Source organism: Protomyctophum parallelum (assembly GCF_964188405.1).
Source record: "Protomyctophum parallelum genome assembly, chromosome: 11".
In the NCBI taxonomy this organism is placed as follows: Eukaryota; Metazoa; Chordata; class Actinopteri; order Myctophiformes; family Myctophidae; genus Protomyctophum; species Protomyctophum parallelum.
The window spans coordinates 24048075-24072588 of NC_139707.1; the positions used below are offsets into that span (position 1 = coordinate 24048075).

Below are 24514 nucleotides of genomic sequence, written 5' to 3' on the forward strand. Positions count from 1 at the left end.
ATTGTTTTTCATAAAAATCCACCGTAGAGATGTTATGAGCTACTTTCTGTCAAGACATCCTCTGCAAGTGATTATTTTTTTAAGTGTTGCAGTTTGGAAGCACTCGTTTCTGTTAACGGGTCGCGCTGCTGCCTCCTGCATTATGTGCAAATTCGAAACAGGTTGAACGCAGGGCCGTTCAGTGACGTACGACGAGTGCTTCCAAACTCCAGCACTTAGAAAAATAATCACTTGCAGAGGATGTCTTGACAGAAAGTAGCTCATAACATCTCTACGGTGGATTTTTATGAAAAACAAGCTCGGCAGATTGAAAGAGGATAATTCAAGCTTGGACTACAGCTGCAATGTTGGTGAGTTTAACGTCATTTAAGACAAGCAGATCACAAACCAAAAATGATGAATAGGAAGTGGATGGAGCTTGTTGCAACTCTAGATTCATCCCATTATAAAAAAATCTAGAGTTGCAAATTGCGGCTAGTGGTTAACATGTCTGCACATAATGTGTGCGTGCCGTGCACAGATCTGTGGGAGATCTCATTTAGTCAGTCTAAGTGACCATACTGCTTATTTTTGGCCACAAGTGAAAATCCCTGCCTCAAAGTAACTCTTACCTTGTACAAATGCAAAATCTAAACTGCTTTAGTTTTAGCTTTCCCGGTTGCCCCACTTGTCCGGTTTGTGTGCGGCAAGCAATTACACCCGCACGTCCGTAGTTTTCAATAAAAAAGGTGTTTTGATCCACTGTCTCGGAATCTAAATCTTGGGCTAAGTCTGAGGAAGGAGCAACAGCCTGAAGCGTCACCTGGACTACATGACCATGACATATTTGGTTGAGAAACTACTGTATTGCCTCTCAGGGCAACATTACCTTTTGTTTTATTTGAATTGTCTCAGATTGCAGCAATTTCCTAAAAAGGTAACAACTCTCGCCTTGCAGTTATCAGTGTCATGTGTTACTAACCAAGTCCTTCAAGGAGAACAGTGCAGAGGTTCTCAAGCTCCTCCCCTTCCTCTCCAAACTTGCAGCGGGCCTCTTGCTGATGCAGCAGCGCCTCTTGTGGTCGGAAGACCACTGCAACTTGACACTGCTCACCAGGCTTCAGCAGGCCTCGCTCTGGGCTGAGTTGGAATGGCGCCACACTCTCCCACTGAAAACATGTCTGCAACTTACTGAGAGAGGGGTGAGTGGGTGAGGGCAGGCCAGAGAGAAGAGACATAAATGGGGATGGTAGAGGGAGGGAGGGAGGGAGGGTGGTTGAAAGACTCATTCCCCATGCCTTGCTTTCTTCACACTTATTCACCCAATGTGCAGAAATCAGAAATGTCTAAAATGATGCGACACGTTGGTTTTTGAAAAGCTTTCATCAAAGTATTTAAAATGTATTAGAATTAATTTAGCACTTTTTGACAAAATATCAGTCAAAACATTGGTAATCAATCATCTAGTTCTAGTACTATCCAAACTTAGGATCACACACACACACACATATACCTGGCATTTCTGAACAGGAAAGTGGTGCGTGAGGAGTGCTGCACGGCACAGAGCGGCAACAGCACCGATTCGGGGATCTCCACTGAGTGGCGCGGAGCGGCGGCACGAAGGGTGACCCGGAAGGTGCTATCTTTACCCCAGAACTCAACATTGTCCTCATACTCACACTGCGTTCAGGGGGACAGAAGCATACATACAAGAGAGGAACCAAGTCAGGAAGGCACAGAATGGATGAAATGTCTGCCTTTATGTTTTATTTTTTCTCTCTTTTTTACTTTTTTTTATTTAATAGTTTTTTATAGAGGGTAGTAGGCTGACAGGAAATGGGGAGAGAGATGCAGTAAAGGCCGTCGGGATCGGAAGTCGAGCCCACTCGAGGCACACTGCCAGGCTCTGGCTACCGGCCAAGGTGCCTGGACCACTGAGCCACGGCCCAGGCCCTCATAAAATAATTTACCCGGTGCCAATTGCCTAAGGCTGTGATGCTAGGCACCTCTCCCCCTCTGCCAACCTGGGGAGAGCCCCGAACTGAGCTCATGTTTCCTTCAATTCAATGCATGAGGAGTGAACTGCGAACTAGCGTGTGGAAGGAACACGTTATTCCAACCATTTCCTTTCCCCTCCATCAGGCGGACCAGGGGGAGGGAGTATAGACGAGACGAATTCAGAAAAGGGTCTAATGGTCGCAGCAAACGCATTTCCTGTAGGCGGAGACGACATATCTGCGGTGTAAGCTTGCAGGTCTTCTACTACATTGAATGGTAGAGTGACTGATGTTAGTCTGCTCAAACTTTACTCTTTTACCTGCTTTTTACTAACACTAACTTTACAAAGATGCCCAGAACATCGGATGAACCTGTGTACTGTAGTTTATGGCTGCCATCAGTAGTGGCCACATTCAACTTGTCAAAAAATAGGCTGGCTGAGACCAGAGCCATAGAGTAATGGTTGAGACGAAGCAGTGAAAGGTCCTGAAAGATACATGACGTCAGTCTTACACAATACCCAATCATTCTGTTGTATGAACACAACGACTGATGTACTTTATACCTCATACTAAGCATTTAAAGTATGTTGTTTGCTGCGACCATGAGACCCGTTTCTGAATGCGTCTATATAGAGACCTGGATTACTGCATGTTTTTGTGAGGGTACCTACCCTAGAGGACACATACTCTATTAATGAACACATGAACCCTACCAACCTGGATTTCCAGGTGAATATTCAACAAAATCATGCGGCAACAAGCTTGCAGATCTGCTATTTTGTGGCAAAAAACATTTGGTGTAGAGATAAAAAAGGAGTGGGGTAAGTACAGACCACTGGGGGCCCCAGTCTATGGAGGAGGTAATAGTATATAGCATTATAGGGTTTAAGTGGTTAAAGGATTCCAAATCTATCCAGCTAAATACTTTTTAGCAGTTGTAGAATAGATTTTACCAGCTAAATACTTTTTAGCAGTTGTAGAATAGATTTTACCCTTTCTAGGGGTCTGAAGGTCACAGGCATAGAAAAGGAGATCCCAGGACTGAGAACGATGATCTGCGGGAAGAAGGTGGTGAAGAACTTGGATACTGGAGGCCTGGTGAGAAGGAAGAGGATGATTGGTCCATGCTCATCTGATGTAGGATATTTTGAAATGTTGGGTTATTATTTATTAATATACATTTTGAGTAAAATCACAACCTCTTTGCATGTAAGTGTTTTTTTATGCATGAACACAGGCTCCTGTGCTTGCACATGTGCTATTATTCAATATCAATTATTTGCATGCAACCGTTCATGTGTGCATTTATAGGACCTGAAACGTAGCTTCTGCAGCTTGCTGTCAACGTTCTTTAACACTAATGTCTTGGTGAAGTCCTTCCCTAGCTCCCAGTCCTCCCAGACCAGCTCTGGCCATGTCTCTACCCCTGAGAAGCACCTCCTCTGGCTGGATTCTCGCCGCTGGAGCAGCCCTCGTTCCCTGAGCTCACCTAGATGCTGCAAGAGCCGGGAAAATAGAAACAAGTGGTTTCACAACTCTTGAAGCTGTTAATGACGTGACAAATGCTAGAGAAGACAGACAGACACAAGCTTAATGCTTTTCACACACAGGTCATTTTTATTTTTGTATCCCATGATTTTGTAACCCATTTTTCACCCGGTGCCAATTTCCTAAACTTTAATCCTGTGAACTACTCTCCCTCTGCCAACCTGGGGAGAGCCCCAAGCATTCAATGAATGAGTGAGCAGGCCGAACCAGTTCCTTTTGCCTCCATCAGGCAGTATAGAGACCAGGATTACTGCATGTTTTTTGTGAGGGTACCTACCTACCTACCTACCCTAGAGCTAAATTCCAATACCGCAACTTTCACACTCGCTCACTCTCCTCGCGTCCTCCACTCGCTCCTCGGCTCCGCCCCCAGCGAGGAGGAGAGGAGGAGGAGAGGATTCTATGCGAGGACAGAGTGGTGGTCGAATTTTCCTCTGGAATCGGAATGTACTACGCTGTCATTTCAAAGCGACGGCACAATCCGCGATCACTAATGACGTGTATCAATTCAATTCAATTCAAAGGGCTTTATTGGCATGGGAAAACATACGTTGCCAAAGCAAAAGTGGTGTCACTGTCACACAGCTGGATCACTGGAACTCCGAAGTCCGAACAGAGCCGTACAGTGCAGAATAGACAATTCATCATTTTGTACATGTAACCGAGGGTCCGAGGCCAATGTGTATGTATTGGTAACATGTGCAAGGCAAGGCTATTTATTCCTGAAATAGTGAATAAGCGCCAGGATGCGCACACGTATAAATCACCCCCCCCCCCCCCCCCCCCCCCCCTCCTCCGACAGTCAGTCCTCCTCCGCGGTCTTTGCAAATAACGGACACTATAACAGGAATTAGGTAGTCTCTCTGACTTACATATTCAGTTCAGTCCACATATAAATATTATTTTTTTCCATTTTTGTCACCGTCATTCATAGCAGTCTGTGCATTCAGGCATGCACAGAGATAAATTAACTATAGCTTTTGAGGTGCGCACAATATAGCCGGCCTAATTTATATATCCTACTTTTATTATGCTTCACACAACGCAATAAAGCCAGTGGCTTGTTGTGGTCCTTTCACTTTCACATAAGTAGGCTAGATAGGCTACTTTATCATTCTGAAGCTCTATTCATTCAGCGAAAATGTGTCTCTTCAACAAACAGTTGAACAGTGCGTGCATGTGTGTGTTGGCCGTTGGGTCGGCGACTTCAGCCAGTCAGCCGGCCGGCAGCTAGTGGATGGGGGGGGGGTGCACAGTATCGGGTTTCATCAGTGTTTTCTGTTCCACATGTGGAGGAGGCGGACTTACGTCACTGGAGAAGGAAAAAAAACATGTACACGTGATGCGGAAATCCGCTGCGAGGAGACAAAATACCCCACCGAGCCTGCACCTGATGTACACTCGCTCTATGCGGTCTCGGAGAGCTCACTCGGCTCCTCCACTCGACTCTCCTCTCCTCCTCGATGGAGCGCTTTAACAATCGGAACGTTAACAATTTCCGGGTCACGCTGGAATGACCCCGAGTGACCGAGTGGGAGTGAGCGAGTGTCCGAGATTTTGGGTATTGGAATTTAGCTTAGGGGACATGGTGAGAACATGCAAATTCCACACATGGGTCATTATATCTGCCATGTTGGCCAGCCAGGCCCATCAGTAAGTAACCTAGGTCTAACAGACAGCAAGGTGTCTACTAGTCCACTGCAGAGGAAATTTAGAATAGCCATGCATCTTTCATCTTCTCAAACCATGCGAGAAGGCCTATTATATTACTGTTAAACATAATGAATAATTATGTTTACAGATAGACAGATAGACACTAGGTGGTGCTAGAGCACCTGCCCTTTTGCCCTGAAAGTTCGTTTTTGTAGGCCTACAGTGTTTGTTCGTTTTATTTGTTTTGTGGTGTACAGTATGAGGCCCATGGTAACATTGATCAATTCGGACTTATATAAGCTTCTAATATAAAGTATTATGTAGCTATGGCATGCCCGGAAATCTATACATTATATCACACACTAAGGCAGCTGGTGGTTCAAGCACCACACAAGGTGCCCATGCTGGACCTGCCCCTCAAAATATCTGTGCAGACTGTGTGCACGCCAATGATAGCCTTTATGATTTTACTGATTTCTCCAATTTGGCACCTACACAACATGAAAAGTGTACTTCCTTTCCTTATCACAGGATTTTTTTTTTTAAATGACTTCAGTTTATGAATTGACATAAGTAAAAACTTAAATTACCTCAATACTAACCTACCTCAATACAAACTACAAAGTTGCAGATGGACTTACTTTGGCATCTTTACCACAGTTGTTGGATGTCCATTGTGCGGCCAAGTGTGGAGCCTGAACTGCAGCCGACATACTGCATGGGGTCGGGAGTCGGGACACCGGGACAGGTTCAGTCGTCTGCTTAGTGCTTACAGTTAGTCCACAGTCCACATAGGCAAAATTTAGGTTAATTAAAAAGTGTATGAACACATGAGTTTGTACTTTGTAGTACACTAACGCTGAAAGGCAAGCTAATTTAGTCACGACATGTGCAAATTAAGCACCCCGGGCGCTAGCATTCGCAAACATCTACCGACGTTATGTGATGTCACATTGACATGCACTTTTAACAGGGTTTAACGTATTAAACGAAGGCTACCTGATTTAACAGACCGTTCTTCTCTCCGCTGATTGTAATAAAGGCTCTAAAATGAATCTTTACCTGCTTAAGTTGTGCAAATATCAACATTATTTATTGTTTAACTTGTCGAAACAGTTGTACAGCCTTCGCTCAGGCATGAGGAATCGAGGATGTCGCGCTTGCTGGTTTCCATGGTTAGAATGGGCGACACAGTTGTTTGTAATGTATTGCTATAGCAATGACGGTGGCCGTAGAAGAACAAAAGGCTTAGACGCTGTCTAATTAAAAGGTACCATACAAACTAGTGCTGAGGAAATGCTTTAAAAAAGTACCCCAACATGTAATGAACATTCTTAAAAAGTCAGCAAATTGTGAATGCATTTATTTGTTGTTTTCACCCCTTTTCTCTCCACAAACAAGCCCATGAGAAGCAATAAAGAACCATTGCCGTTGTGTGAAATATATTAATCTAAAACTCTTTCAATTAAATAACATTGACATTTGACAACAATACACGTGATGGAGGCAATGTACACAATACAGGGAAAACATAATGTTCAAAGTAAGTTTTAAATACTATTACAATATAAGTGCAGCCATTCCTATAACTAAAACAATATTGTGTTCTGGCAATAACTGGCAGTAAAAAAAGGAAAGGAGGAAAAGAAATAATAATCTATAAATAGATTTCTGGCTCATGTCATCCAATATCGAATGATATGCAATAAAAAATATCCAACTACTCAAATACCCTACAATTAAATATTCTCTGTTTTGTCCCTCGGTCAACATGAATAGGCCTAATAAATGTTATGAAAGTCATATACCGGTATATTTTATAAATAATGATAACATTGTAATTTCACAACACTTGGTGGTATATAAATTATAAATTATTTTGAATCCTGCTATATTAGGAGACATTTTTGTTGTTGTTGTTATTATTATTATACATGGAAGGAAATAATGCCCACATCAGAGGTGGGAAATAGTTTCAAGTATATTGTAACAAGATTTGCAAGCACAAGTAACAATGAAACAAAGACACAGTCTTGCCACACACACCCACACCTGAGATAAAGTGAAACATTTTGGAAAGGTTCTTGAAATAATTAAATGTTATTATTAATTATGTCAGGAAAGCAGCCCATATGATCCTGTTAACAGCAAAACAGTGACTAAGAAGAAGTGGTCTTGTCCATGCAGTCTAGTAGGCTACAACCTATGATCAAATAAATAGAATATTGTACGGATATTCTATAAGGTTCTTAGCTTACCATTGATGACTATTTCTATGTATTTGATGTATTAACATGTGTTGTTCTTCTTGCTTACTGTAAATCGCTCTGGATTAAAAGCGTCTGCTAAATGCCTAAATTGTAAATTGCAAATGTGTTCAATCCAGATGAAAAGGACAGAGCAAATATCTTTTACAGGAACATTCCATTCTTAGCAAGAGAGACAGTCTCATTTCTTTACACAATTGGTATGGTCACTGAACTGAGATGTATTTACTATTTTCCATGTTCTGAAGTCTGATTTCTATTTCATGACGTGCTGGTATGTGCGCCCCAACGTCAATAGGCAATCTGCAAGCACACAACGTGGCAGTGGCGTTTCCGGACGTCTTTGACTGTGTAAACTAAAGCCTGTACCCTGTTTAAAGTTTAATTTAAAAGGTAAATAAACCTATCACAACACAACAGAGTGGCATCATACAAATATATACATTTTATACATTTGTATGATGCTTGTATGATGTATGATGCTTTATACTATAAATCCTCAATATTGCTCTCTGGTTTAATTGTGCCTATAAATGAAAGTTCGGCTATAGTCTCTGACTGAACAAACTTACTAGGATAATGGGTGGCACTTTGGGTGGCCAATGATTCCAGGGGTGGCACGTGCCACGTTATACCACCCCCCCAGACATGCCATCGGCGTTGTGTGTGCTTGTAGATAGGCTGTTAAATCAGGCTTTACAAACACATCCTCTTTCCTGGAGCTCCCTTTCCCAATGGGCTATATACACACAGAATAACGCTTCCGGGGTGCTTCCCTATACTTACCTAGGTGTTACCGATGATACTAATTAAGGCTCTGTTCCATTTACCATGGTTCTCAAACGTTTTAACTCATTTACCACCGACACACCATCTGGTATCTGAAAATGGTACTCCAGGACCGCAGCCCAGTAATTTATACGGCGATAGTTAAGTTTGAAAGCCATTTCACTCGGAAACCGAGACCCAGGAAGTAAATTTAATGGGTGCCGCCTGCGATTGTTATTTAATTCACGCAAAACATACATTTTGTAACCGGGGATCATATAGTTTTGAGAAATGAGCAAATCAAGCTTGTTTTGAGCCAAAAAGAAGAATCCGAGATATTACTATTCTAAAAAGTGCGTCCCGATAGACAGCATAAGCAATGGCATAAGCCATTCAGTCTTTTCGCACCGCAACTGGAGTGTTATGAGCCCATACAGAACATAGTTGTGAACAATAATCAATTTATATTAAAAAAGGTGTCAAAATGCAAACTCAGCACAGAGGGCGTTTGGACCGGGAGGCGTCAAGAGGCAATCTCGGTGCAGAGTGAGCTAATTTCAAGGACCCCCATAACTCCACCAAATGGTTCTATTTGTACACTCTCAGAGTTAACCCGTACAGGCCATTTGGAACGCCCTCAAGGACTGCTCACTGTTTCCCAGTGAGCCAACATGCACCCTGACTCTGTTTGACCAAATGACCAGAATGGAACAGAGCCGTCATTAGTATCAGTAGTAACACCTGTGAAGGAAGTAGGGAAGGGGCCCAAGTTCTGTCCAAAATGTCGTGTGTCCATAGAGCCCATTCCTTTTCAGAGTCAGGAGCCGTAGTTCCCTGCTCTTCCTGCCATGTGCCTCAGAAACCCGACAGAGCCTAAAGAGCCTGCCACCCGCAACACCTCTACCCCCTCCTCTTCCTCCATGTCCTCTCCTTCAAGCTCTTCCTCCTCCTCCTCCTCTTCGTCAGCGCTGGAGCTGTGAGCGTCGTCCGCCGCAGACTTGCCACCCGCATGAGCCCCCGCTCCCGGGCTCTCTGTGTTGGCCTTCGGGGAGGTGGACGTAGCCTGCTCCTTGACTTTGCGGCTTCTCTTCCACTTCATCCGTCTGTTCTGAAACCAGATCTTGACCTGTGTGTGCGCATGTGTGCGTGCGTGCATGTGTTTTAGGGAAATCAAAGCATAAGTCAACTGAGGATATAAGAGGACATCAAAATGTACACATCTGTATGCAAATAAAAATTAAGTGTATTTATAACCTATACATTATCCAGTATCATATAGCGTATTATATATGATGCCTCAATAATAGTATATAATTCTAGATAGCAGATAGATACTGGCAATAATTATAAAAGCAAATAGCATAAAAAGAGCATCTCTTATACCTGAGTTTCCGTCAGCATGAGGGAGGTGGACACCTCGAAGCGTTTGGGTCTGGACAGGTACTTGTTGACTTTGAAGTGGTTTTCTAACTCTAGCAGCTGCTGGCTGGTGAAAGCCGTCCTGGGCCTTCGACACTTTCCCAACAGACCTGGCTGAGCCACTGAGGAGGGATGTCACAGGAGGGATTTGCCACATTAACATTTTGCCATGTCAACATTTCGTATAGAAATATCTAATAATAATAATAATAATCATGATTTATATAGCACTTTTCATGTCATAAAATGCAGCGCAAAGTGCTTTCCAAGGCAAAAGGAGATAAAAACACAAATGTAATGTAGCAATAAAGCAAGCAAAACACTCAACATTAAGACAATAAAGACTATTAGCAAAGAGCATAGAAACAACAATAAAAGAACAATAGCAAAGAGCAATTATATAGAATGGATAAGGGAATATAAGGGATGTGAAAAATAACTATACACATTTTTTTTTTGCCCGCACAATGATCTTCTCACATCAGAACAATATAGAATTTAGGCTGAAAATCAGAAGTTTCCTTTCATTTGACTCTGAGAGGACAACCAACCGACCCTTTAGGATCCATCTACATTTGCACACAATGGATACATTTTAGCCTACATGAGGATTGTTAATGTATCTATATCTGTTGAGATGTCTGTTTATTTTTTGTTAAAGTGCAAATTTGTTGTAGTGCTTTTCAATTTAACACCAGTGTGCTTGACACAACCTTGCCTCTATCAACATTAAGATTTATGTTTTGTTTAGATGCCATAAAACTCTGCAGAGTTGCAACAACTGAGCACCACACATCTGCCAGCTGCATTGACGGATTCCCCTATGCCAACTTGCCCCCACATCTCGTTCTGTCTGGCTGACCGACATCAGGTTTATTGCAAGTGAATGGTTTATGTGGGGACATGGTGCTATGATATTGCTTTCAATGGGGCTATAAAACCCTTACAATCCATTACCTTAATGAAAACGCTATGAATGCTGGCCATTGATTTTATCGATGAAGAAGTGGCCTATCTATCCAGGTGTTGCCTTTTCCATGTTGGCATTTCAATTTATTGGATATATCTGTCATCTTGCGTTATTAGCCATTTTATACGATTTATAGGGAACTGTCAAAAGCTAAGTTAATAAAATAAAGACATGAATTACTTTACTGCATAAACTAATCTCAATAATAACCTAATTTATATTATAAAAACATAAAGGCCTAGTGAAATCTGTTTTGCACTAATCAAATGGCCTTAGAATATCCTAGGTTAAATACAGCCTATAGTTCTATCAAAAATACCGTTACAAAAATATGCGTCTAAATAGGCCTACTAAATTGACGATGCATTTTATAATGGTTAGAAGTAGGCCACGAAATTAATATTTGCATTTAGCCTATGTTAAATTATTTATTTAGTAATAGAAATGGAAATAAAATGTCTGTTGCCTAATCAAAATGTATAGGCGTATACATTTTGTCCAAATCGAACAGGCAACGACGAACGTCACCCAAAATAAGACATTTCTTTCTGGCCTATAGGCCTAAGCCCGATAGATTCAATATGGAACGGGGTTAAAGTTCTGAGTGGAAACCAATTAAAAAATAAACTTGTTGGCTTTCCATTTAATAAAGTGAATTAGAAAGCCCATTAATTAGGCTAAAATATGCGTTTTGAGAAATATAGCCTATTGCGCTATAACTTTCATCGGTTCGTTTAATAGCCTATCCGTTTCATAGATTCAATGTGTGCTGATAAGCAGAGAGCTCTACTCTGAGGACACTTTTGACAGAATAATAATAATAAAAATGAAAAATGAAAGACTCACCACCATAGTCCCCGAGTCTGGGCATCATCATGCCGGCTCTGATCCAGGGCTCCAGATGGAAGGAACCCGATAATGCAGCCGCCTTCAGGTGCTCTGGGTACGTCTGGGCCAGCTGCGCATAGCCGGGGTATAGGAACGCGGGATGTTGGCCTCCCAAGGCTGCCAGAGGGTACATGGGGCTCGCATACATTCCCGGGAAAGCTCCTGCTTGAGGCAGCGTGGTCAAACCTGGCGGGGAGAAATTGAGGAACGAAGATTTGGGGAAGAATGCTCCTGTCTGGAACTGAGTCGTGCAGTTCGGAGTTCGCCGAGGGGACGGGGTGTCTGAGCCGGGGCACGACGCGGGACTGGCAGCCGGGCTGATGTTGTGCGATCCCGGCGACGTGTTGTCATCTCTGTCGGTCCGGTGAGTGACGCCGTGTGCCAAGAGCGCATCGATGCGAAAGTTCTTAGATTTCTCCATGGTGGCGGTGGACATTATTTATTATTGCCGTTTTCCACCTCGAGAAGGTTAAGCAGATTCGATGTGTCTTGTTTTTTCTCAAAAGAAAACTCATAGAAAGTAATTTAGCCTATCTAATCAAAGCATATTATAAAACATTATGCTAAAACTTTCTTAACCACTGACTATTTTACCTCCGTCTTCTCTTGTGTAGGCTACTGTAATTTCGTCTCCTCTGCCGTACATGTGCGTAAAAACTGCGTCGCCAAATGCAGCTTCCCTGAGAGTGAACTGCGCCCCACTCTCCTCAGGAAGGACCCTGATTGGCTGAAACTCGGCAGCGCAAGGTCAGTTTACACACGGACTGGACAGCTTTCTAATTAGCTAATTAGACCTAAAATAACCACTTCATGATCCACCCCTCGCCAGCCGCCAGCGCCACTTCTATAGAAGTTCTATAGAAGTATAGAAGTCTTTCTTTCTATTGATATATCAATAGAAAGAAAGAAAGAAAGAAAGAAAGAAATAATCTATCTATCTATCTATCTATCTATCTATCTATCTATCTATCTATCTATCTATCTATCTATCTATCTATCTATCTATCTATCTATCTATCTATCTATCTATCTATCTATCTATCTATCTATCTATCTATCTATCTATCTATCTATCTATCTATCTATCTGAGAAAAGTTCAGAAAACACACACTTGCAACGCTTCTTTGCCTGTTTGTTTATCTATATTATTTAATACAACTTTCCCTCACCCCCTTCCAGCCCCACCTCTCTCTCTGTCTCTCTCTCTCCAAAACACACAGTACATGTTCAAGCAATTAGGCCTATTGTTAATTAATCTCACTTTAGAGAACTGACAAAAAAATATATAATTTATGACTGATGATCGTCACCATCATTTTATAACTAAATATTCATTAAACTTTATTGCCCGTTGAGGTTGACACCTGTCTTTATCATCAATTACTGACATCATTACAGGTCATCACCACACCATGGAGCAGATAAGCAGGCAGTAAAACCGAGCCAATGCAAACCAAAGCCACCCAAAAAGGGAAGCGACAGGGCAGTTATAGGCAAAGGCAATGCTAATTTAACTCTGGGAGTAACTGAAAGTGGACAAATGTAAGATTTGGTTATACATTTGATTATTTGGTTTAAATGAACACTGAGGATGGGTCTATTTTGAGCACCATCATGTTGCCTGCCTGTCTGTTAGTTGCCTCTGGTGATGTCGTGATGATGTTATACCAGGTTACCATTACAATGTCTGGCTGGCATGTCAATGCCCGGTTGTTGAAGCTGTGGGTTTTATATTGCAGTTATTGTTGTTTTTCTTCAAAATGAGCAACAGGTATTTTGCTTAGAACTTTGTGGTTGAAGTATTAGTGACTCAATTTCAGATTCCTCTTCTTCAACTTCTTCTTCTTTATTGTCACATCACAAGTGTGCAGGTGAGAAAGAGTTGCTGAAATTCATTTCCAGTACAAACATCATATCGTTCATATAGTACAACTACGGTATTCATGCTTGAAGGTAGACACTTTCAGTGGCCAAACTAAACTCTTTCTGTGTCTGGCTGTGGTCTAACAAGTGTTGATTAGCTGGAAATGTGCTGCAGCAGGGCTGATAAGAGACCAGGAGGCCTGGGAAAGATCTGCTCTCACCTCAAAGACAAACATCAACACCTGCTGAGCTACCCAACACATAAACTGTCCCGTCTACACGCACCTGTGTGTGTGTGTGTGTGTGTGTGTGTGTGTGTGTGTGTGTGTGTGTGTGTGTGTGTGTGTGTGTGTGTGTGTGTGTGTGTGTGTGTGTGTGTGTGTGTGTGCATGCATGCATGCGTGTAGACGTGTGTGTGCGTGTTTATTGATCCTGAGGGTAATTCAGGTGTCATAGCAGCACCACAGTTGGCCCTGGTACAGAAAAGAGCAGAGAGATACAAAATGAGTATAACAAACAAACTAAATTAGACTTAACCACTTAAACCATAGTTTATCTGCCATTTCATTAGTTTTCATTCATTTGAATTAGTTTGTTTGACAAAAAACATGCAACATTGAAATAATGTGGTTGTTGGTAACAGCTACAAAATGCAAACTTATGCAATTCACTACACATACTTGAGTGACAAAAAACCCTCTTTGAATATAATATGCAATTTGTTTTTTAAGCTTAATTCTAGCCATTTCTGTTTTCTGAGAATTATAGAGGGTATTTGCGTGACATCATCATCATACCAGGAACCTTGACAGCCCATACATCCAAACAGAAAAGTCTGATTGCATTAAACAACGTTAAACTCACTTTGCCAAATTGCCACACCATATGCCACTCACTTTATACATGCGCATATACGCTCTATTACTGGAAAATTAACTGGTTGGTGTTGGGGCACCGACCCCCAACAGTGATGCAACTGATTTATTCTATTCTATTCTATTCGTGGAGTATTCCTATTTTTTTGGTATCACAATGAAAACTATTTTTTTTTTTTTTTTACATATACTTATTATGTTTTATATTAATTCTATATTATCATTAAAATCTTTAGTGTTTTGCCAATTATTAGTGGGCACACTTTACTTCATCCCTGCATGCGGCCCACACGTTGAGAATCACTGTTCTGCAGCCTATTGTTCGGTTCCTTCAGTACTTTCTCGACAGCAGGCAGCAATTAAACTGCAAGGTAAACTCTAGCACAACACAATCACAAAATAAAACAATTTCCATTGTTTAAACATAGTAGTTTATGTCCTTCCTGTTTTTTCCCTCGCTGTAATTAGGTCTCAAACTCCATTCCCTTGTCATTGATGCATAGCCAGGCCTCTGATGTGTAAAGTATTACAATAGAACTCAGTTATAATGGCTTTGGGTTGATGGCTGGCTGTAAAATGATTAACACTCTCTGATCTGATGCATGGGAGGGGCCCGGGTGGACATCACACCATTTAATAAAGGTACAGCAGATCATTACATCAAAGAGGATTACATGAAAGTCATCGTAGAGATTAAGAACTAATTTATCAACCGTTTATGCCAAATTTAGCACGACTAAAGTGATAGGACGTTTGGTAACATAGTCATATATTGTGTTTTATGGTGACTTGGCCACCACCTTAATAATCCTTTACAAAGAAGGCTTTGTGTTTAATTGCACTGCTATAACATTATTGGCACGTATGAACTGGCAGCTTGCAGACAGGTTATCTAACCATAAAAAGATAGGATTCATATCTTGACACTTTGTACAGTTAATTATATACCTTGACGAGAGCACAGGGAGAATCACATCTATACAGGTGGAAACAATGAACATTGTCTCCCTTCCACGCAATGGGCTTAATTGCAAAAGCCTAATTAATACGTTCAGGTCCAGCACAGAAGCACACCAATGGAAAAAAGGTGAAGATCACTGGATCATCACCTAGTTTTGCATATATGGAGCCGGCCAGCAACCTCAAACCCTTAGATCTCCATATATGGAGCTGACCTGTTCTGACATGCCATATGTTGATCCCTCCCCACCCATCCTTCCTGTTCTAACATTCCATATGTTGATCTGACCTCATCAAACCCTGTACACTCAAGACACGCTCCATATATGGCCAGTACAGAATTCATTCCATATGTTGATCTGACCCCCATGCCAAAGCGCCAGCTCTTGCCCAGCAGTCTGCCATCACCCAGGCGGATGTGTGCACGCAAGGTCCCTGGTTTAATTATGAGAGTGTACAAATGTATATTTGTACATTCAAATCCTTTGCTCTCAGAGTTTCAAATTGACACATTAACATTTTTCTCCAGTTAATTAAGATAGTACCGTAGTATGTTAGATACCATTCACCCTTTTATTCTCACTGGCCTCAAAACATTGCAGTGCAATACTTGACATGCACACTTTAATTGGCACCCACTTCAATTAGTAGGCTATAGCTTCCCCTTTCCGCTTAGTTGTTTGTTTTGTCATTGTGCAAATAAAATAGGAGTACTCTTCCAGAGTACTCTTCTCCACACAACGAGATGATCTCCTGTGAAGGAGCCAGGAGAAGTGCTTCTTCTGGGGAGCAGCTATAGAGGAGAGACACAGATGTTCTTGCCTTGCATGCACACACACACACACACACACACACACACACACACACACACACACACACACACACACACACACACACACACACACACACACACACACACACACACACACAGACACACAGCTAAATAAGAAAAAAATGAAAGAAAAGAACGGGCTATATCACAGAAATGACGTCTCTCCTCTCCTCAGCCATAAAGACACCATTCAACCCTGCTTCTATTCATACACAAATGTGGTACAAAGGTTAACCCTGTGGGTGAATCTGGCTGACCTTTTGTAAACAGACACAGGGGTTACACCATACCAGCAGTCCCCACACAATATTGGGAGTGTAATTGAATAAGTACCGTGCTAAGTTGTAACTTGCGATTTGTAGAGGCATCACTTGTGTACACATCACTTGTGAACTATCCTCTCCAACACAGTTCCTTGGTGTGTGTGTTCACTGTAAGGTAATCCAATTGGTTTTGTCGTGCAGTCATTCACTCAGTGACAAGCGTGCATGCCAGTACAATTATTAAAAGACATGATCACTCTTACAGTAGGAGTGATTGCAAGAGACAAATTTCGGTTAGGCAAATGGACTTTTTACAAAAGCAATTATTTATAAATTATGTTGTTAATATTTTGCCAAGGGGAATATTATTTGCCCTTCCCAGGCTGAGATAAACTGACAAGGAGAATAACAATGTTTGAATATTTGATGAAGCATAACTTTCATGGAAAAACAACCTCCCCCAAAGCCCCAACAGATATGAATAACAAAGCCTGTTGTTCTCCTGTCTGTTCTCTACTCTCGTATCTGTAATCGGTCATTGCCATACTATTTATTGTCATGCCTCAGTCTTCCCTTGATTGGCCTGATGGACCGCAGGGGAATAGAATACTTCCTGGTTGAGCAGGGGTGGCCATTCAGGGTTGCAAAGTTCAAACTCGTTCAAAATGATGTGATTAATGATGGCTGTCCCAAGTGAGACATCAACATAATGTGGAGGAGAGGAAGAGAGGAGAGGTGCGGAGGTGGGAGGAGGGTTTTGGAGATTGGGTGATTACTACTTAGCACAGTAAAACAGATAGATGACAGCACAATGAGATAGGGGGGAGTGGAGGACAGGAGGGGAGAAAAGGAGCGATGAGGCAAAGGGGAAGGAGCACCTCAGTAATTAGTCCTCAGCACTGTTCTGTGAATGAGAGGAGGGTACAGACACACGTATGGCTGGTGGGGACACAAAGAGGTGGGCAGTGACGGGGGACAGAGCGGATAATGGTGGTGGGAGAGGAGAGTCACACATCTGTTGCTCCGTGGGAGATCTAGTCTGTGCTCTTGTTGCGTTCCCCTTAACAAGACTAGGCTTAAAAGCCCTATTAGCCTAGCAGTCCCTGGAGGCCATGCCACTCCTTACCTTACACCCTGGCACAAGGAAGGAAAGGAAAGGGCAAAATATTAGTGTACATCCTTCAGGGAGCACAAATGTGTCCAGCAAGTTACATGGCAATCCAGCCATTATATTTTACCATATATTGTGTGCTACTAGAGATGTTTGGCTAAGATCTATTGGGGTAAAGTGCACAGGATCACCAAAATCTGTTAAGGTTCATCCTTCGGGGAGCATAAAGGTGCACAGCAATTCCATGTTAATCCAGCCAGTAGTTTTTTAGATATGTTTTTTGGGACCAATGTGGTGGACATACGGACAGACCTGCTGCAAGTGGAGCTAAAATGAGTAATACTTGAAATGCATTGTTATGAACTTGGTGTTTGAAAATCATAACTCTCTAAGATTTTGTGTAGAGTAGTAGTAATTTATTGGGGGAGGGATGAACGTTTGAGATTGCATGCATTGAGACCCAGGCTTGTTTTGTGTTTATTATAGAAGTGTATATTTGTTTATTCATGGTCGACAGTAACAGTTTTTGTATTGACTTTCGTTTGTAATGTATCCATTCTGCATACTGTGAAATAAAAAAATCAATCAATCAATTATTGTTATGGACTAGCCTCGCGTAGCGATACTAATATCACTGATGGATATTAGTCTTGTCTCTCTCAGTGTTAGATTTTTTTTTAAATGTCCCATCCCATATTTGCATACTGCGTGGGCCCTGTTTGGTTATAGCCTGTTCCAGACGAATGTGGTTGGCTCGTCACCACTTCCGCTGTGAAGTCCTCCCACAATTAAGAGGGGGCCAGACTGCCTGAAGGCTGGCTATGCCAGGCTAGTCCTCTACAGTACAAAACAAGACAAGACAGAACAAGACAAAACAAGATAGCCTGTGATGAGGGCAGCCAGGTGAAGTAGCTTCTAGTCAGTCATTATTCTTCTCAACAATAATTTATCAATTTAAAACCCTTTAACTTTCAGGTCCAATTTATGTTTGTACACACATTTATACAGATCATTTTACTGTAAGGCAAAAGTTACAAGGACCATTACCAGATCAGGAAAAGTATCAGGCAAACAGTTTCAGCTGGGTTAAAGCTTCAAGAATCTGAAACCAGCATTTGTCCAGTAAGTAACCCAATAAGACAATCTTTATAGATTTCAATATTGTCAGGGATGAAAGTAAGTTAAAAATAGCCTTATCCCCACACTCCTAGACATTCGTATACTTGTAATGGGCTTCATTAAGCTATCAAGTCTCAATCCATTAAGGTAAAGCTTAATAAGTATAGAGGAGTTACACATTCCCCACCTGTCAGCAGCGATACATTGAAATCTTAAAAACAGTATTGAAATATTGCAGCTATATCCACATAAGGGCTCTTAAAACAAATGAGATGTATTTGTATGCATCATGGACAGGTATAACTACTTGAATATAATCTGATTTATTTTGTTTCCGTTTTTCTCTACATTTTTAAGTAGCCATGAAACATAAAGCTATGATTGAGGACAGACAGACACTTGAGTGATAACAACACCTCTTCCTAATCAACTCGTCTGCCTCGCCTCCTCTCTCCTCTCCTCTTCATCCCATCTTTCTCTGACCATCAGGCCAGCATTTTTTCATCTGGGCCTCATCATTCTGTCTGTATCCCTCCACAGTGGAGGGAGAGTAAAACACATAAAATGTGACAGTTCAATTAGCCTCGTGGTTCGCTGACACTCCCACCATTCTTGTTTGCTGTGTTTAATCAGAAGTATGCGTGCGCGTGCACACGCGCGCATGCATGTGTGTGTGTGTGTGTGTATGCATGTGTGTGGGGAGAGTGAAGGGAGATGCATAATTCAATATTATGCACCTCACCTGACCCTTCTCTACCTCTCTCTCTTTCATGCCCTTGTATCACTCCGGTGTCTAACAAGGCTGCGTTTAAACATATTTATTTATTTGTTTGTTTCATTTTGTTTTATATCTAGTTCTTGGTTGGGGGCCACTGAAATAAAACATTCCACTTTCTTTCACATTTTCTGACCAAGCCAGGAGACAATCTGAATGTTTTACATCAATGATGTAATAGAGGTTATATAAACAGTATGGACAACATGGGCAACTTGCTTGATTTTTGTTTTCACTTTTTACTATATTTTCTTTAGGTATAATCAGGAGGAACAGGCTGGAAAGAGAGCGGTACAATTATAAGTGAACTGTGATGCATTTTGGATGTCATTGTCGTAAGAGCATTTTTTATTTGAACCACATGAATCCCACTATCCCTATTCTGGGCTTCTTGTAATATGTGAACATTTGGCTAAAACGGGCAATCTACAATCTCACAACACGCCTCAACCTAATGCGTTGTGAATGTGAGCGCTGATCGGATATATTTTTAGTGTAGAGGGGGAAAAGTATAGGCCCCTGGGATGGGGGACCCCGTGCACCTAAGTATATCGGGTTGAAGTGGTTATGCTGATATGTAAAAAAGAAAAAGAAAAAAAGAAGAAAAAAAAGAAACATTTATGCCCAATGTGTCAGTGTGAGCGTGTGCACTCGTGTGTGTCTGTGCTTGCACACACAGGAGAGATAAAGCTTTACTTTAGAGTGTCTTTCTCGGGGTTAACAGGGAAATTAGCTTTGGTTTAATTGGTCGTTTTGACAGGAGAGGGGCTGACAGGCTGAGAGGAGGGTCTGTCATTGGTTGATTTATTTGTGGTGCCGTGCCAAGCACAAGGTTTCATTTCCCTAATTAGAATCTCCCTCCTCCTCTACTTCTCTTTCTCCTCAATCTTTTACTTCACCTTCTGCCATCATCTCTGTTCAGCCTGCCTCCCTCTCCTTCTCCTAAAATCCATAGTGGTAATTTAATTCTGAGAGTGCACAAATGGAAGCAAATGGACCTGTGGGTCCATTTGTACACTCTCAATTAAATTAACACTGTATAGATTTTACTGGGTATGAACCCTTCACATGTCATTTATTTAGTGGCAGTGATATCAAATTAATTGGTTACATCAGTATAAAATACTTGAATCCATCTCATAATGGGAATGTCTTGGGACTTTCGGTACAAAAAAGGACATTTTACACATTTGGCTGGCCCCAGATAACTCTTTTAGGAAGGGGGAGGGACAGGGAGTAGAGCTATTGTAAAATAGATCGTTGTATAGAAGTATAGAAGAAATGTGAACACAGTACACACAAGTGTGCACATAAAGACACATCTAACACGCCTATTAATTTACAGTATTAACCACATGAACCATGACCGGTGTCCCCCAGGATTCTATATATGGTAGGTACAATTATTTTTTTACACCAAATCTCTTCACTGAAAATAGACTGTGACCATGATCACCACACATCACAACATGTTATGAGCTTGTAGATCAGCTATTTGCCCTGAATGTTTGTCCCAGCATATAGGGACATTGGGGTTCCGGTTAAGCTGCTTGTACAGCTACACTATAAAGCCAGTAAATGAGTACCAAATGATGTGTGTACAGCTATTTGCTTATCCATATCTATCCTCACAGCTGCATCTATTCACATCCCCAAAACAGACAGATCAATGCATACCAGTCCTGCATGAATGTACTATGCAGTATGCACACACTAAAATAATAAATAACACTGGCACAACAAGAGAGAAGTTGATACATGGACAAGTTGTTACATGAATGAAAGTAAAATGAATAACCTGTCAATTAAAATACTTGTATATTTATGTGTAGAGGATGTATAAGTAACCTTGTGTTATGTGGTCACAGCTATCCACAGATGGTGCAGCAGACGTTTCTCTCTCTCTCTCTCTCTCTCCCTCTCCTCTCCACTCCCCTCCATTCTTGCCTATTGACGTGATAATAGCTACAAAGTGATGAAGCCATTGAGTGTGCTGGTGACATGAGGGTGAGAGGGGACATAAACTCTCCGCCACCCAGAAACGGTCATTAATCAGAGGCGTGCATGTCCCTATCATTCCCTATAGACTGCCTGAAACGCTGCCAGGGGAGATAACTTCATACCGTACTCTCCTCTCTCCCTGTCTGGACTTCTGCAGCTCTATTTCTCTCTGCCCATGAGCCTCTCTGTCTCTGTCTCCAGGGTTGTGACCGCCACACCCATGCATTGTCCCTGTTCACAATACACTTGCCAAGTAATTACTTTTATTACTTAAGCCCTATTCTTTGTCGTACGACAATCTACAAGCTTCTAGATTTCTTATTTCCACTATGTTTGTTGGCAATTGCATGTGCAAAATAGGGATAACAGCGTGAATGTGGTTAAGTAAGAGAAGAAATGGTGGAATTTATGGGTAGGCCGGATAAGTCTTAGTCAAAACTAAACAACATTCAGCAACTGAGCATGCAGGCAAAAGGTGATTCTGAATTCTGATGTACCCTAAGAATAAATATGCTTATGCATAATATTATGCACGTCTCTTTCTGGTAATTTAGAAAAATACTCAGTCTGTGGAAGGATTCATCTAAAATGAAGCACTCATCTCTAAGTTTTTTTATCTGATGTTTGGGGGAGAATGAATAAAACAAACATTAAAAGTCCATAGACTTGGCTGCCACATGACGTAATGTCTGGAAGTGGAAGCCAGACGTCGGAGTGGCTATAGCGCCCCTCAATAAATAAATAAATAAGACAATTATCGAACTAATTAACGTACAACTATAAACATATCAAGTGACATTGTTTAGTTAAGAGTTAATGACAGGCAAAATGTATGTATATTTTTCAGCAAAATAAAGGATAATTTCACAAAGGTAAAGAAATATAGCCTAACGTACCCACCCCACCCGTTGCAGATTGTGCAGGCAGTATAGTCTGAGGGCAGAATGACCTCCAAAATGAAACATTCACCTCTACTGAATCCTATAAGTTGAACAAAATAAATGAGTTTCCCTTGGCTTAAATGATAGATGTGCATATCACGGTCTGAAGGTGTGCTTTTATTTAAATCACTACATAGATTTATGCAGAAGTAAATCACTACAACGGTGGCCAATGTGTTGACACACACACATGCACATCCTGAACCCCTCACCTCAATAACAAAATCAGCCTTAACGCTGTGACGGCTCAATACAGCCAATACAATCAACTAATGCTCAACTTATACACCACCTTACGACAAAGTATAAATCAGGCATAAGAGCTGGATTTAAACAGGTACTGCTGTGTAGCTTATTACCTACTACTTTGTGAAATGCTCATTTTTGTGGCCTTTTCACTCTTTGATGTTAAAACCCTATTGCAGTTTACAAGAATTTGAATGGTGGTCAATGACAAAAGTTGCTCCTAAAACAAACACTAGAGGTTTTAATCAATCAGCAGCATTAAATGCCAGTGTCATACATAGTCATCATTGTAGACCTGGTTATAACAATACAGCTTTTATACAAAAATAGAGATGGGTGTATTAGTAGTAGGTACTTTTGACTTATTCCTGTACACCCCGCTATCGGACTCTGTTTTGAGCAGTTTTCTTCAGCTGGGCCCACGATAGTCCGGTCTTCTTTGCCTCACTCTCCACTGATCTTCTCCAGGTCTGTTTTGGCCTCCTCACTTTCTTTTACCCTGTGGATTCCAGTCCAGTGCTTGCCTAGTAGTGATGTTGTCACTTGTCAGTAGGCTTTCGGAGGGTATGTCCAATCCACCCCAACTTTCTCTTCTTCACATCCTGGCTGATGGAGTTTTGGTTGGTTTTCTCCAACAGGCTGGCATTTAATATTGTATTAAATTTGTATTAAAGGTAGGGCAAGTGATATGCTTTGTTCAAAACAAACCTGTTTTTGGTAAAAAATAAAAATAAAAGTTAAAGCTCTATATTCTGATATAGGTAGGCCTAGATATATAGTGATTGTTAAGGGTCTCCTCCAGTTCTAATAAAGAGAAAGTACATTTTCAGGTGGGTTGCACATTTTCAACCAATCAGGACTGGGAACCCATTATCAGCTTCAAATTTATAGTGTTACAGTTGCCATTTTGTCTGATCATTCATAATTTCCATGTCATCACAATCTTATTTGTTTATCCTGTAGCCTGTGTGAGATCCCTCTCCTGGTTGGATAAAATTGATATCCCAACCTGAAAATGCATTTTCTGTTTCTCAACGAGTGGAGAGACAGAGAGACCCCTGTTACTGAACAAACACTATGAACGCAATGAGTACTCTCAGGATACTGTAGTTGTTAAACACTTGAACAAAGGAATCTCACCTACCATACCATACCGTTAATATATCTGTATGGCTAATTGCCTTTTCACAAAGTGCTAGATGTCATTGTGTCCATCATTTCCTTGGATAAGGAATAAAAATGTCCACAGTGGATTGTTTGAATGTCAAGGAACTAATATTTATTTTTTCTTTACGTAGCGTGTAGTAGACACAGAGGAAGTTTCCATGGGGAACACATGTTACGGTATGTTAATAAAACAAAAATGAACAGCAGACATGACACGTTTAATAATGTGACTCATTTCCATGAGGACTAAAGGTCCTGAGCATTATACAGTAATCATATTAAAGCAAACAATTTAATAATATTTACAGAGAAACAGGTGACAGAGAGAGACAGTCACAATGTCTTTATTTGGAACAGAGCAGCAATCCAAAGAAAGTAGAAAGTGTCTAAAACACTTGAAAGTATGTAATTTTTATCAAGTGAAAGGCAGCAGGCCCATGTAGCCAAACACTAAATTAGCGGTAAACTTGCTTTGACTGTCCTCTGGTGGCTGTGCCATTTAACTACAGACACTCGATAGGTTGCAATGCATTACTTAAATTGGAACTAATCTCTCAAGACAGATTAAAATGATAGTTTTTCTTGTTTTTCTTCTTCTTCTTACCAAATGGGTTCCCAAGATTGTACAAACAATCAAACAAAAACGTATTGTGTCAGATTTGGGGAAGGGTTATATAATGTATAATCACTGAAGGCATAACATACATTGTAAACAAACACTTGAAAGTAAGAAACAAAAGTACCATTAGGACTTTTGACAAGGAAGGTGGAGTGGTTGGAGAGCCCTTCCAACAGACGCGTTAGGTCATGGGGCCACTCAAACGGTTACGAGATCATCCTCCAGGGAGCATGAATGTACTCAGCCAGT

The 24514-nt window shown here is 41.3% G+C and overlaps 2 protein-coding genes across 2 annotated transcripts in view; both read right to left on the reverse strand.

The window, feature by feature from the left end:
* The window catches only part of cfap65 (cilia and flagella associated protein 65), a gene marked incomplete at its 3' end in the record, with an annotated part of 34821 nt that extends 28917 nt beyond the window's left edge, over positions 1 to 5904 (reverse strand). The window contains exons 1-5 of the mRNA XM_083776728.1: positions 5822 to 5904; positions 3294 to 3475; positions 2972 to 3074; positions 1493 to 1659; positions 962 to 1170 (exon numbers count right to left, since the gene is read on the reverse strand). Of these exons, the coding sequence (XP_083632854.1) occupies positions 962 to 1170; positions 1493 to 1659; positions 2972 to 3074; positions 3294 to 3475; positions 5822 to 5893 (733 nt within the window). The 5' untranslated portion in view covers positions 5894 to 5904. The remainder of the gene's footprint in view (positions 1 to 961; positions 1171 to 1492; positions 1660 to 2971; positions 3075 to 3293; positions 3476 to 5821) is intronic.
* A 3128-nt stretch (positions 5905 to 9032) lies between these two features.
* LOC310866934 (uncharacterized protein) lies at positions 9033 to 11913 on the reverse strand (the record flags this gene model as incomplete). Its single annotated transcript, XM_083776729.1, has 3 exons — positions 9033 to 9341; positions 9599 to 9756; positions 11451 to 11913. 3 exons carry the CDS (start codon positions 11911 to 11913, stop codon positions 9033 to 9035), a joined length of 930 nt encoding a protein of 309 aa, XP_083632855.1.
* Positions 11914 to 24514: the final 12601 nt, after the last annotated feature.